This window comes from Adelges cooleyi, unplaced genomic scaffold (assembly GCF_023614345.1).
Source record: "Adelges cooleyi isolate 19-005CV unplaced genomic scaffold, UGA_ACOO_1.1 ACOO_flye_CR_arks_rails_tigmint_CR_PRNA_247, whole genome shotgun sequence".
In the NCBI taxonomy this organism is placed as follows: domain Eukaryota; kingdom Metazoa; phylum Arthropoda; class Insecta; order Hemiptera; family Adelgidae; genus Adelges; species Adelges cooleyi.
Genome location: NW_026095912.1, coordinates 8,736,602 through 8,752,688, shown reverse-complemented (window position 1 = coordinate 8,752,688; position 16,087 = coordinate 8,736,602). Strand labels below are relative to the sequence as shown.

Sequence of the window (16,087 nt, the reverse complement as noted above, 5' to 3'; positions counted from 1 at the left end):
AGGATATGTGGACTGAAAATAAATAATTTGACCCAAAGGTACGATACTATATCAAATAAAGAGATATATAACGCCTTTGGAGAATCAAACATAACTGGGGTAATTCGAGCCAAAAGATTAAACTGGCTAGGCCACGTACTAAGGTCTGACATGATCACAAAAGTAGTCCTGAATTGGAAACTACAGGGGTAAAGACCCTTAGGTTACCTAAGCAACGATGGTCTAAAGTCGCAAAGGACCTAGGAATACTAGGAGTGAGCGGTAGCGATGGATAGGCAGAAAAAGAAGAAAGGGTTTAATGCAGCAATTGGCCTAAATGGCCTTTGAAGCTGAAAAAAAAATGTTTAATTAGAAAATCCTTATGGACACACTACATAATGTTTGAAAGTTAAAAATAGACGAACCCAGAAAAATAATAATATTATAAAATATTATTACTCTTAAGCCTAAATGGTAACGTATATATGTTTAATTCATTTTTTAAATTAAAAATTATTGAATTTCCTTATCCTTATTGAATCACCCTGTACTAACTAAAACAAAACCGCCGTTATATTATTTTATAACAAAAGGGCTCACGTGGGCTTTAATACCCTTCTGAGTATAGTATAATATTCCACTCGCATCTCTATCCGATAACGAATAATATATAAGTGGTACGTTTTGTAATCAAATCGATGGCTTCACATTTCCTTGGTATAATCTATTGTGGGATTTTATGTGTTTATAACGAAACAAAACAAATTAAAGGAATCCTCGGTGTGACGTGGCTTGGGTTTATTTAAACGTATCGAAAATATCTAAGGCCCAATAAACGCTTTTTCAGTCGAATAAAAATTTAAGACCAACGGTACTAATGTTTTTATTGCACCTTTAATATATAGGCTGCCGACGCGCTCCAGAAAGATAACCATACCTGCGGTTATTGCGAACATTTTTTATCCACATCGACAGGAAAATACTCGACCTATTTAAAAAATGTAATAAGAGATACCAAACCCTTATTGGATCCTGCCGCTTTTTATTTTAATATAAATACTTATCCTTTATCTATTATCTTTATCTACTTCTCAAAATGCTCATTTCGAGTTCCTAAATTCTCATAAAAATCTAAAATACCATCTAAGCTTCAAACAATAATAAATTGTAGTTTTAATAAAAAATATAAAAATTGGTAGAATAATTTAATTTTTAATGGTTAGTAAAAAAACAACTAAAATCCTTATATAGTATACCTACATTTAATATTAAATCGACATAAAATACAAATATTTGTAATACAGGTGATTCATTGAGCATAAGACCTTCATTTTCTCTTAAAACGATTGTAGTTTTTCTTTTTTAATTTATGTTATTTTACAATATTAGACAATATTACACTTTTTATATTTCTCAGTATTTTCTAGAGCTTTATTAAACTTAAAGGATAATTTTCTGAATATTTTTACCGGTTAATAACTAGTTTTGGATTATTATTTTTAAAGTTAAAAAATTGGAACGGAAAATGGAGTGCGGTTGAGTAACGCGCTCAGATAAAACTAACATTATACTACACCCTACATCCCGTTCTAAATATTAAACTTGAAGTTATTCGAAAAGAAACTATCCAAATTTGCGGTTAGCAAATAGTCAAAATATTTACAAAAAAAAAAAAACTACAAAAATAATTACTCCGATAACAAATTAGTGCCTTATCCTTAATGAATCACTGTACCGAGTACGTACGTTGCGGATTGGTATAGTTCAAATTTCAGTCTAAGTAGTCAACATAGGTTATATAGGTCATCAATTGTGAACTATCTGAATTTTTAACACCATGTCAGACGAGTAGACGATGTCCTTTTTCAATCGGTCTGACAATCTGATCGGTTCGAATAGAAAAAAAATAAAAAGCATATAACTTCGGTTGTCAATAATAAATCAACTGAAACCGCAAACTTAAACAAGTCTGATATATTTCTACGAAAATCCGATTAAACCAATATAGATATTTTATCTCATTTGGCGGACACAAAATATCCAAAAACTTTTAGCCGACATGCTCCATTAGCGCGGATCACTCTTGCAAGTTTAAATATATTGACGGGTTCTTTTTCACACACCGTTAAATCCCCTGGCCACTTATCCAGAATGAATTTTGCATAGTTTAAAACCACATCAGGGCACACAACTGGGTGCTTTTTATTTATATATATATACATAGGAAACGGTTGCTCCCATTTACATACTATGTGTCTCGTATAATAAACTTCCCAAGTGTTAAGTACGAAAACGGCTGATTATTTTTTTAGTTAAAAAATGTCATCAATCTTCATTACAATGAATTATTTTCAAAAAATAATCTCTTAAACTTATTAAAACATTACAAACTTTAGGTAATTATTTCTATGTCGTTTGAACAATAGTGCACTTGTCCTTAGTATTATTATAGATTACTAACAACTCATTTATCATTAATCATCGCCCACCCTCTTAATTCTCTAATTTGTAATTATCGACATTAAGGTTCTGTTAGCCACTAAAAATGCATGTACCCCACTTAACGACTTGGAAATTGATGGCTAATATAATAGTTTATTAACTAAAATATTGTTTTAATTATTACCTAAACAACACTCAATACAAAAATGTTTTATTGCGCTCTATACTGTCTTTAAATGACCTTATGGTTTTAAAAGGATGATAATTATTAAAATATTTTGATGATTAATCAATTTGTAATAAATATAATAATTTTTAATTAACATTATAACAATTATATTGTGCGGTCGGTTGGATAACAGATGTTATAGTTAAAAAAAAAATAAGTCGATAGGTTCAACATCTCTTAAATGTAAAACTTTTAAGTTTTCGCTGGAAACGAAAATCGGTGTAATCAAAATTCAAAAAACAACTTCGTTGCTTTTTTACCGAGGTTAAATGCCAAGGAGTAGCAATTTTTTTCCAATGAGTATACATTTATTTAAAATATTATTAGTATTTGAATAACATCAATATAGACCAATGGATTGGAAAACAACAGCTTAACGTTATAACCATTGGGACTCGTTTTTTGTTGGGTTGAACCTAACGGAAGTTGTGTTTTTTTAACAAGTTGTTTTTTCACTTAAATTCTATTCTCCGGCATGTGATTTCGGCAGGTGGTGAGTTTTTTATTATCATAAAATATTTGGTAAACACCACACGTATATGTATCTCACGTACTTAGAAGTGGCTAGGTACACGTGTTGTCATGGAGATAGCTGAGCTTCAATTCTGTAACGTATGGTCACGAACTGGAAAATTAAATCCTTCGTTTGAGCTTTAGTAAAGGTCTTGTGTAGGTATTGGTTTTTTGTGCTATATGGCTGGGGATTTTTTTTTTTTGTATAACCAATCAAACCAAACTGCATCGGCAATAGTTATGGACAATCGTGTAAGCATGTCACACAAATATGTATGAGATGCTTGAAAAGTTCAAATAAAAATACAAGAGATCAAGTGCCAGCTCACAAAAAATAAAGAAAAATACGAACATAGTTATAACACATTCAACGGTAAAAAAAAAATACCGATATTCAAACAATACTTTAAATCGCCGAAGTTTTTTTAGTTATTACTGACAGATTTGCCAGATGGTTAAGTCGTTGAGTAACTTTGTTATCCAGTAAATCTTTAAACGTTTTTATCGTCTGACTAAATCCCAAAAAAACTTTAAGCAGCTTATATGAAATATATAGTTTGCAACACCAAATTTTCGGTAAGTAAATCGACATAAAAAATAACTTACTTCAGTTTTGTAAAAATACTGTGGGATTCCTCACAATAACGTCTTGATCATTCCCTTCGCAATTCATAATATTTAAATACACATTAATATTTTTAATTGTCCACTCTGACTATATTTTGGTTGAAATTTTAATTCTGTTGTGAAATTTTAGACAACTAATTTTATTTTAAAACTCGCCTAAAATTGGTTCTTGCTCTCTTTATATACCTAATCTCTTCTCATTGTATACTTATATTAGGGATACATTTTGAACTATTTACATAAATGCATTTCTATACAAATACTTCTTCGGTTTGTAACATAAAATAGAATAATAGGAACTTTCTAAATAATTAAAGCTTTGAAAATTATAATATAGTATTTATTCTATAAAATCCTTAAGTATATAAATAAGAACTTGGTATATAATTATGCAATACTACACGAATTTTTTCAAATGTATTAGTTTCAAATTTTTATAAATTAAAAAAAAAAATTGTATTTTATTATTTTATTTTTAACTTTTTACTAACTAATGGTTTTGAAGACTGGTAAACGAATTTTTTTTTTTAGCACTTCTACCTGAAAAAAGTGACGTTTACGTTTGCACAAAGAACTGTGCTATAATATATTATAACACTGTTATCTTTGTTATTTTATGGATAAAAAAATATAAATCAACTAAGAAGATTAATGAGAAAATGTTACAAAATTCTATACACTTCAGTGATTCCAAATATTTTTAACGTAGGTACTTAGATGACATGTAACCTAGTGTATTAGAAATTGTAAACTACAAAACGATTTTCTAACGTTTTATGGTAAAACTTACATGTAAAACGATTTCGATTTAAAAAAAAAACATGTGATATTTTTCTTTAAGCAAAAACATAATTTAAAGCTAATGCGTAAAAATGTAATGTCATCTTTAAAATTTACATAAAAAGCGAAGACTTTGTATGCCTCAAAATAGTTCTGTTATATAAAAGGTTAAGCTTAATACCGGGAAGAAATAAAATAACAAACGTTAAAAAAAACGTTTTGTATTTAAAATTATAAAATGGAGACGTTAATATTTTGAAAGGAATACTAAATTATGCTGTAATACATAAACGGAAACTTCAACACGGGGCGTTACAACATTTGACTTTTGTTATTTGTGTGAATAAATTTCCATAACTTAAAGGACATGCCGTATGACGAGAGGAATAAAAGTTGACAAAGTATTAAAACAAATAAAGTTAAAAGGTGTTATTAGCTTTTAAACTTTACGGTTTATCATGTCGACCGGTCCATATATATTAGGATTTCTTTATAGTGACTGCGAATTCGACTTAAAAACAACTCCAACGCGTTATTACAATATGTTTACTGGTAATAGATCAAATAATTGGGCAGTAATAATAAAACGATATTTTCATGAATAGACCACTTAACAATAAACGAATGTTTTGTAGTGTAGCTGTTAAAGAAACGAGACGGATTATTTGGGTTTGCTGTAAGTTCGACTAGGATTTATTTGAGCTCAAAAATGCCGGAACGTGATGTTTATGCTATACGTTGATATTTGTCTTGAAACCAAATATGTGGAGTAATAAAAGTATGATGAATAATAATTCAAACGCAATGAATTCTACAAACTAAATATTATAAATATTATACCATGTACAAAGTTAAATCTGTCGAGCTGAAGGTCATTTGTACGTTGGCTGTTTTATTAAATTATATAAGTGCTCGAACATTTCACCGTTTTAATATCTTTCTATGTACTAAAATATATAGTACTATGTTGAAATCTAAAATGAATACTATATTAGTATTTTATTACATTTTTTTTTACACCTACAATTATTATCATAAAAATTAAAACTGAATGTCAATGAGAATGAAGGATTAGTTGATATTATTCTATTTTGAATTCCATTTAAAGGGGGTTAATAACAAAAAAAGTTATTAATTTAAAAACACTGTCATATTTTTTTTTTTTAATTTATGACCTAGAAACAGTTTTTTTATTTAAAAATAGAAGAAAATTTAAAACAAATTTCTGAGCATAAGAATATTGTTTAATACTTTTCTCTCTATATTTATAATTACACGACATAACAATATCAACAAAGAAAATAGTTAAGAAACTAACTTACATTTTTGATATTACACATAATATCAAAAGGGTCCAGCGACAAAATGTAAATGTTTAATAATTTATTACTACAATAAAATTGTCTGTTGTTTGCGCTTTGTACAGCTGAAATACGACTAAAAAAATAGTATTTTAGACATGATTTACATGTTGAACGAGATAATATATAGTTTATATAACAATGCGATATTATAATCTTATTAATATTCTAAACAGCTTATTCTGCGTTGCCTGAACGCCGACATGATGTGGACCAGTGAACGTGTTACGCGACGGTTTTTCCAAACGAAATGTATACTTTGGTTTGCTCGTTTAGTTTATTTATGTTGCAGAAAAACAGAAAACGGAATATATACTACATTAAGTTCAAAGACGGTTATCTAATATAATAATGCACAGAACCGAGGTATGGTGACGACAGTCGAACCATACAATAAATATATAATATAAAACATGTTTTGATCGCTAATGGCGCAGAAACGCCGAACAGTGGGTGCATCCAGTCGTCTGAAAAATACTGGAAATCAATAATTTTTGTCATGGCGCAAAAATAAAAGACACATGTCACGTACTGAATTTTTTTTTATTCTAGAAAACTCGAAAAACTTATAACTGGAAGCCGTTCGTTTTGCCAAATGGTCTGTACAGTTTATGATAAAATGGAACGAGGTCAAACAAATCTGATTTCTATGGAAAATTATTCGTTACCCGATATCGAAAACGGTCAATACTTAAGTAAAACAACCGTTCAACGCTCAGCCGAATAAAAAAAAGAAAAAACCACATTAAAATAATCTTCTAACGGTGAATTTGGAATAACAAAAAGCTGTCTACCTTAATTGGCACAATATTATTATATCGATCGACAAACAAATTTAATGATTAAAATTGAGAAAATCGTAACGTGTACAGAGACCGAAAGATGATTCGGAGGAGAAAAATCTTGGAAGCAGCTCAGTATATGTATAATAATATATTGAATAATGAGGTTTATCTATAAAAAGTAAAGCCATCGTTGATAAACGACGTCATGTATTACAAGTTAATACGGGATGAATTCAAATCCGCTGACCTTATTTGCTTGAAGGATAAAACTAATGTGAACAGTAATAGTATTATATCACCGTGAAGGTGTTGGGATTTAGTTTGTTAAGCGCCTTTGTGCGATATCTATATTGATGAGTTTTTTCTTTCTTTTTTTTTAATAATTAATCTACATTGGATACCAAAAGTTCTGTTAAGTCTGACTCCTATCCCACCGACGAATGGGATCGTTTATTTATTTATGTTTTGACGACGATTCTTTCCTCGCTGCACTCTTAAGATTTTCGGAATTTGGATTTATAAAGGGCCAATTAAGTTTGGCGAGCGGAACTAATAAAAGCAGCAAAAGTCTCCGTTACGGTTCGTCCGAAATCAGACAATTCTCAGGTTGTAAAAGTTTATCTATTGACACACAATTACTTTCGGGAAAACGGCGGAACCGGAACAAAGTTTCTTTAATACACTCCTTAGACACATCATTATAGGGCTATTCTCGGAAATCAAACTTAAGCTTTACTCGCCAAGTTTAACAAAATTATAGAAGTGAAATTCGAAATAGAACCGAAACTACAACTGTAGTACATTTGAAATGTCTTAGAAACAAATAAGTTATTAACTTTTTTTTTAAAGTAAAGGACATTAATGAGGGTCTATGCTATATCTTTCCCTTATGCATTGTCCCTTAATTACTCGACTTGAAAACAATTGTAATTTAAGATACACTTTACCTAAAAATAAGTATCTTTATAAACTTTTTTAATGGCTCGGTGAAGTTTTTTTAATGACCTAATCTGTTTTTTTTTATTATAAAATATATATTTATTTTATTTGAAACTTTAACAAATTTTAATTGTTGAAATAAACGTATCCAAGTTTAGCCTGGTCCGAGTACGTGGGTCATTAACTAAATCTCTTGCAAATTTTTCCAATCTTTTTTTTTTTTATCACGGTATCACCCACACTGAGAGGGGGATACTTTCGCTCTATCCCATTAAATGTGTCCAATCTTAAACAAAACCGTTTTTTCCATAAGCACTTAAAACTTAAAACTTAACTTTGCTGTTACAGCTAAATTTATATGATTATAATAGTACACAATAAATTACAATAAACTAGAGTCTAGAACGAAAACTAGGTATTTTCTGAAAAAAACTTCCTGCTAACTCAAAACATTATAGTTGTACTACATTAACATCAAATAGCTTAAACTCAATGGTATAAATAAAAGGCTGAATAAACAATGGGTACCGAGTGACACTAATTACTTCATCTGCTTTTTTTAATATCAAAATTATCAATAATAACTCAATCATGTTTTTTATGCCCCCCGCGCAATATTTAAAGTCCACAACAATCAACAATTAAAATAATAAATTTAGCTAAACAAAAAAAATAATACTCAGCATTTATTATTATACATTACTGGTTTAATCTGATTTACCCTCAATAATTATAATAACCAAATATAAACATAATTAAAACTTGTAGTTTTTATTAAATCGTTTTATCCGTTCATTAAATATATCGATATCGTTGTTTTAACAAACAATAAAACAATTATAGTTGTCACATGTGAAACATTTCCTGAATACCTTCTAATAGTATCTAGTGAAACTAAAAGTTATTAGCTGATGATGTTTGTATTGTGAATTATATTTATCCAATCAACAAGATCACTAAAAACAAGTTGGATAAAATATAAACTAATTGTGTTATGATTATAGATTTTATGAAAAAAACAATTTTATTTTATTTGTTCACTATAAACGTACCATTTTAATATAAATAAAATATATTTTTAAATTCCAATTAATAGAATTTACAGTAGAATATAAACATCATGAAAATATATTAGTTGTCATTCAATAATTCAATAGGATTTCTGATAAACATTATATTTGTTTCATTTACTCTTTCGTCTGAACCAGATGTACTTTTTTTCAAGTAGACATATTTTTGAGGTTTTATTCAGATTTTGTAATTGGTTTATTGCGCTACGTTATAATAACGAACGTCTTTCCGAGAAAAAAATTATAGAAACTGAGTAAGTTCGATTTCACACTGAAATTCAGCTAATCAAAGGTTTAATGGCAACTATAGAAGTGTCTAGTCATCCGTGACAAAATCGGTGAGTTGCGGTTGAATGAACAGATTTGAATATTCCACGAACGTCTCGTCAAATTTCGTCTCTGGTTATTGCACACCGTCTCCAACAAGATCTGCATAAATAAGTAAATTGGGCTTTCAACGTTTGATTTCGGTTGATTTAGTGCAACTACTAGAATATCACAAACTTACAATAATAATTAATGATCATTTATTTAGAATGTATATTTTTTGCGCTATGACACTGTGTGAAATAGTTAAACAAATTTTACAGCGAATATTTACTCTAAATTTAATCGATATGTCTATTTTGTTTTGTATTTTCACAGTTTTGTGGCTACAATTATTATCAACGGTTTCGAGAAGACAGAGTAAAGAAGAGTAAAATGTGGTTGTCAACATTGGTGTCGATCTTGCATTTAATTAACTTGGCGTTAACTTTGTTGACCGTAATCTGCGTGTTTGTATTCAGGAAGAGAAGGGTAAGTTATTTTAAACTATTACTGCCGTTTTCCTTTTATTATAATATATTAGATTATAGAAATCGCAGATATTTAATATTTAAAAAAAACCAAATGCATGTTATAGAAGAAAATAAATTAAAATGTTTTTTAATAAAAACAGGCATTGAACCGTTTCGGGAAAAATTAACTAATACAATATGTTCTTTTTCTTAACGTTGATAAAAGTTAGATAAATCCATTGTGATCCAGTCTAGGCCGTTCGCCGTCGTTACACTCAATAAATTTTAAAATCAAACGTTAGATTTTCACCGTTTTTTTTTCTTTGTACAAGTTTATGACTACACGACACGCGGACGGCACTGTTCCGTCTTATTATTGTCGTTTTTGCTGCGAAACTTGTAGCAGCGATTCGGAAATGATTTTCCACGAATGGTACACGCGAGAAAACTCGGTTGGGTAATAAATAAATACAAATCCTAGAGAGCGAAATATGTGTAGAATTTGCGAGGGAATTTACTTTTATATTATAATATAAATCGTCAAATCGGATTTCACTGGAAAAACTTTATTCGAAACATGCTTTTATCGCACTTTGGAATATAAAATAAAACATTGGAACGTGGACAATTCTAACTCCACAAACACAATGTCAAAAAAATGTATATATATACATATAATATTTGTATTTATGTTTTTCATAAAAGAGTAATTCTAGGAACTCTGTCTCTGACCCCCCCCCCCCCCCCCGAGTTTCGTTTGTTTCATCATCAAAACGTTATTTCGCCTTTTGTGTAACATTATTATTTTTTTATTATTATAGCATAGAGAATAACGCGAAAACAAAAGTTTTCCCTATACCGAATACAGTTGGGGATATATTTTTTTTTTGTTTCCCAGAAGAGCAAACGATTTTGAAATCAGCGAAATGATTATGCTGGTGCGTTGACACAAATATAATACAACTTAAAGTAGCCAATAAAAACCAGAGAAACGCGCAGTAACTGAATACAAATAGAGTATATTTTCATCTACATTTTTTTTATATATAAAAACACACAACTAGCAGTTTTGACAACAACACAATAGGGTTGCCATATAATTTTTCACCCAAAGAGATAACGCTGTATATCAACAGGGCGAAAGGAGAAATTGTTTTTATTAAAGAAAAGCATAAGAAAGAACTCGATTTTTATTTAAATGCAAATTTGTACCAATATTTTATATTCTGCAATATAAATCGTGCAAAAAGAATCACAGTCCAAAATGTAAAATTCCTAAAGCAACCATAGAGGCGCACACATCCTTTATAGTGCCCGAGTTGGTGCAATTTAGTTTTATTTCCCGTTTGGGATGACGGTAATGTACACACCTGTCACGTTTTCGACCGAGTTATTTATCTGGTTTAACCTGTGGTGTACATACAGACATAAAGAAAGAACGAGTGGTCACCGCGGTTGGCACGACCCAAGTTAATCAATTAGGAGGTTTCCGGGTATTTTGTGCACACGCTTCAACGTGAGACGATAGTTCCTATCAAACCGTGCAACTACCGCCGGTCTTCGTGTATTCACTTCCTATATACATTTATATACTAAACACCATATATCATAAAAACGGAATCTGTCAACTCCTTGGAAGTTACATTGTTCTCTGGGCGCCTGTCGCGTGCAGGTACTAGCGAAGCATTTACACTGCCCAGGCTTGTAATTTCTCTAAAAGCTTTTATATAAAAATTATCTAATTTGGACAACGGGGAAAAAAATACGGAGCAAATCGATTTACCCTTATAAGCCCAAAAACCTGGCAAAATAATTACTTATATCCAAACGAGTAAACCAAGAATTTTTTGTCAAACGTATGTGAAATTCATTATACCTTTGCACGGTTAAACTATTATAAATAACAGTTTTTAGATAGTAAAGTTTTTGAGGAAGATTTTCAAATAAAAATTTCAGATAATATCAAAATGAAAATACGAATTTATCCAACATATTATTAGTTAACATATTATATAAATACATTATAAAACAGCTTTAATAATACTAGCTAGAAATTAAAGATTTTAAAGAGTAGAAAACACATCGTATTAAAAAAATGCAATAATCAAGAAGATTCTGTTTTTTTTTTCAACCAAAAGGTTGATAAAATGTTGACTAGTTGACTATTTAGAATGGTCCGTTCAATTCTGTAAAGACACAGACACAAATTCTTTGGCTAAGTTATTAGGTCATGTTGCTAATGAATGTTTTTATTCTTATGTAAAAAAAATGTAAAATCATAAAGTTAAAATATTTTACCAGGAACTCTTCTTGGGCTTTTAACGGGTTTATTGTTCGACAATCGTGTACGTCCAATGAAAACCAGCACGTTGAAAGACAATTTTGAAATTTCGCTTTTAGAAGTAGGTATTAGTAGATTTTTTTTTTGCAGATTTTACGAAGGCCTATTTTACAAACCGTAGCTGTTCTCAAACGATAACGATTTATAACAAAAGCCTGTTTGGAAATTATTGCGGACAGGGCTCGGGACGGTTGTTGGGGTCACTTTACAAACAAAATAGCAATAGCCGTTATCCAGATCCGGTGGTGGCCGATGCGGCGCCAGTAGAAATAATAATTTATCTCGTTCCCACGTATTTGTCTCCCGAACCCGGCGTGACATTCAGGTGGCGGTCATTATACCGTTCGGGTAGACTTGAAAATAAACCATATTATTTGCTCTGTTTTTCTTTTTTTTTTTTTAAATAAAAGTGACGACGTCGAATTTGTCAAACAAAACCCAAGTCGACATCGCATACAATTTAACCTAATATACATATATATAAGTACATCTAATGGCAAAGCCTGTACTCGTCACTCGCGGCAGCTCTATTTTCCACGAGATATCAAATTAGAAAGCAGCGCCCGAGAGATGATATTTTTTTCCGGTTAATACATACATATAATGCAAATGTGCACAATAGCTTAACCGAATACATTATTTCATATTCTCCTGACGCAGGGCTCGGAGCTTAGTATTTATGTGTAGTACTTACCTACGCCTTAACAAAACAAAATATGTATTCACCGTTATTATATTATTTCCTACCTGTCACAGGGGAAATTATTATACACAACCATAAATGCGTACTGCTACGGGATTTGTCATAAAAAAAAAGCTAAGATCACATTTTATGTTGGCGGCTTTCACAAAAAAAAAAAAAGCCATACCAATTATTTATTATACATTTTTTTATTAAATTATTTTTTGTAGCAGCAACTTTGCGAGAGTAGAACTGGAACTGAATAGCTTTAAGAATTGTTTCAATATTATATTTAGAAAAATATAGGAAAACTGCGTACAATAGCTCAACCCTGACAAAATTAGTACAGTCTAAGTTGGTAAAAGTTGTGTGGCCTAGAGGAATCACCAGATGAAAATCATATCTGTATTGTGTCCAATAACTTTTATTTTCTAATAAAAAAATGTCCAGCTTTTAATAAAATTAATAAATAATTTTTGATAGGTAAACTCAAAATGTATTATCACAAAACTGGTAAGTCTTAAATAGTTAGGCCAACTAATTGTTAAGTTAGAGCAGCTATACTTTTAGTTGGTCTCTTTATTTAGTCATTTCAACTTAACATATCATTGTGTCACTATTTTAACTGTACATACTTTTCTTGCAATTAACAACTTCAAAATAATAGCGATGGATGCCTTAGTTTGGCAAACGATTTGAAACAGTGATTTTACCATAAAGGGTATGGATTTTATTTCATTTTTTTCCGCCGCTACTTAAGTAGAAACATTGATAAAGTCTGTTGTAAACTTACTTTTTAAGTATTTCTGTTGATTTTTAAAAAAATAACCAATTTTTGCTACCTTAATCGCATATGGAGGGCTCAGTACATAAGTCAGCAAAGTTTATTTTTTGTGAGGTTTTTGGCGTAAAAGTAATATCTTTCAGTCCCACAGTGAATCGAATTCTTAGTTCATCGCAATGCCACAAAATGGCAACATGTATAACATTGTACCACAGAATAGATTAAATGAAAAGCAATTTAGAAACCAATTACTGAAAACCAGCTGTGATAAACTTGATTCACTTGTATTCAGAACCATCCATATATGTTCTTTATATATTTATCAAGACAACATCTGATAGTTTTCAAACTATTATTGTTAGGCTAATATTATTTTTATTATTAGGTAGCTATATAATTTAAAATTCAGCCATATTAAAGATTACACCTGGGTAAAAGCACAACTAAAAAATTCCTGTTCATTATCACCACTAGGAAAGTTCATGGATGAATTCGCAAAATTTGCACAGTAAAGAGAACCCTTCAAAAGACTTTGGAACTAGACGCGATAATAATAATTTTCATTTATTAACTTAAAGCTTCATTATAGCCGAGTATAATAGGCAATACATACTTACAAGAAAATTCTAAAACAAATTGTTCCCATATTCTCGGTGTTAGTTACTACTTTTTGGCTTTACCCTGGGCCGCAACCGCTTCCATTGCCTTCTTGACGGTCTCCTTATCGCCCAAGAACTTCATCGAGACCAACGGACGGAAATCTTTGTCCAGTACATACTCAAACGGAATACCGGTAGGAAGGTTCAAGTTCATTATGCATTTGTCGGATATGCAATCCAAGTGTTTCACTATACCCCTGAGACTGTTGCCGTGCGCTGCTATGATGATACGTTTGCCAGCTTTCAGTTGTGGAATGATCACGTCATTCCAATAAGGCAGCGTTCTTTTGATCGTTAACTCTAAAGATTCGGTCATGGGAAATTCATTCTTGCACGGCTCGTCCTTGTACCGAGGGTCGTTCACTATGGTTTTGTAGTACTGGTGACTTTTTTCCATAGGAGGCGGCGGCACATTGTAACTGCGTCTCCAGACTTCTACTTGTTTTTCGCCAAACTTTTTTGCGGTGTCGGCTTTGTTCAAACCGGTGAGATCGCCGTAGTGACGTTCGTTCAACCGCCATGTCTTGCAAACGGGAATTTTCTCCAGTTTAAGTTCTTTAAGAATAATATTCAACGTGTCCTGCGCTCTCTTCAACAACGACGTGGCCGCAAAGTCGAACTCGTATTTGCCTTTTGCCAGTGCTTTGCCGGCACTTAGGGCTTCAGCTTCGCCCTTGCAACTCAGCTCCGAGTCGTACCATCCGCAAAATAGATTTTTTTTATTCCATTCGCTCTCGCCGTGTCTCACCATAACTATTTTGTACTTGACTTCCTCGCATTTGTCTTCGCGTTTTTCCGCACATTCATCTGGGCACTTGGGAGGACATTTGGACGGAGGACACTTAGGCGGACATTTGGGCGGAGGACACTTAGGCGGACATTTGGGTGGAGGACACTTAGATGGACATTCCGATGGCTTCTTCGGTGGGCAGCCGTCATTGCACGACGTTTTTGGTCTGATTTGCTGCAGCGATGCGGGAATGGTTTTCCCAAATCCGGACCAGGCACATCTTCGGAGATTGGCCAAAATCATTTTTCAATGTATGAATTGTAGGTAAAAAATTCGATAATAAGATTTGAATAAAAATATATTTGTTTAATTATGTATAGTTTGCAACGATAATTTTTTTCAACTATTTGGTTGTCAGCAAAAAATATTATTTTACCTATACACTATTTGTATACAACCAGAATGTAACACAGTTAACTAGCGGAATAAAATACCGAATTGGACCAATTGACACTATTACAAAGCAGTAGATTTTCCACGAAGTCTCCAATTTTCTAAAACGGTAGAGTCTATGGCAGAGATCAGTAGAGAGGGGCTTGGGATTCTAAAACCCTTAAACTTAAAATTAGTACCACATTTATTTTTATTTCGACAAATCTCCCCATAAAAAAAAATGTAGGTATTGCAGTAACTTTATGTTTTAAGATTTATATTATACCAAGCCTCCTCTGATCTTCGCCAATGGGTTTAAATTAATACGGTTTAGTTTTCAAGCGAATCCTCAATCTCCGCTGATCTTTGCCTATGATGTTATAACAATAACTTTAAGTAAGACTGGCCAAGCCTGCCGTTTGTTCAGTGTACAAATGGAAGCTAAACTAAACTAGGTCAAGGCAGAGTTTCTTCTTTATCACCCAACGCTGAGATTCCATGTTTAAGTTTTCAAAGTTGATTAAGAAATACTATTAAATAGATAACGGGTGTAATATCATTATTTTGTATTCTTGGGAGCCCATTCTCTCTTCGGTGTCTGATGAAAATCTTTAAGCCGAGCTTGTATAATCCGATGCCGTGTTCAGTGATGCTTTATCGCAGGTATTGAATAGACCGTGACTAGCTTTATGAATATAACAGCCATTACTGAAAACAAAACGACCCAGAAGCTTCATTCAGTAAATCAGTGGGGAGTTATCTTAGTTTTCTCAAAAACGACGAATTTCATTGAGTAGACGTGTTCAAAACATTTGATTATTCTAGAGATATATTTTAGTAAAAGGTCGAATTTACATATAAATTGTATGAAAAATACATAGTTTGCCTTAATCTGGTTTAAAAGATAAAAAATTTCCATTTTAAATACTTGTATACATAACAACAACAATAAGGT

The 16,087-nt window shown here is 31.4% G+C and overlaps 2 protein-coding genes across 3 annotated transcripts in view; one reads left to right on the top strand and one right to left on the bottom strand.

Annotated features, from left to right (window-relative positions):
• LOC126836352 (probable G-protein coupled receptor 158) overlaps positions 1-16,087 on the top strand; it is a 62,128-nt gene that overhangs the window by 17,750 nt on the left and 28,291 nt on the right. For both annotated transcript variants that reach the window (XM_050569622.1, XM_050569621.1), the window contains exon 3: positions 9,371-9,523. In XM_050569622.1, coding sequence (XP_050425579.1) covers positions 9,428-9,523 — 96 coding nt within the window. In that variant the 5' untranslated portion in view covers positions 9,371-9,427. The remainder of the gene's footprint in view (positions 1-9,370; positions 9,524-16,087) is intronic.
• Positions 13,975-15,003, bottom strand: LOC126836907 (phosphoglycerate mutase 2-like). Its single transcript, XM_050570629.1, has one exon. The coding sequence runs from the start codon at positions 15,001-15,003 to the stop codon at positions 13,975-13,977; it is 1,029 nt and encodes a 342-aa protein (XP_050426586.1).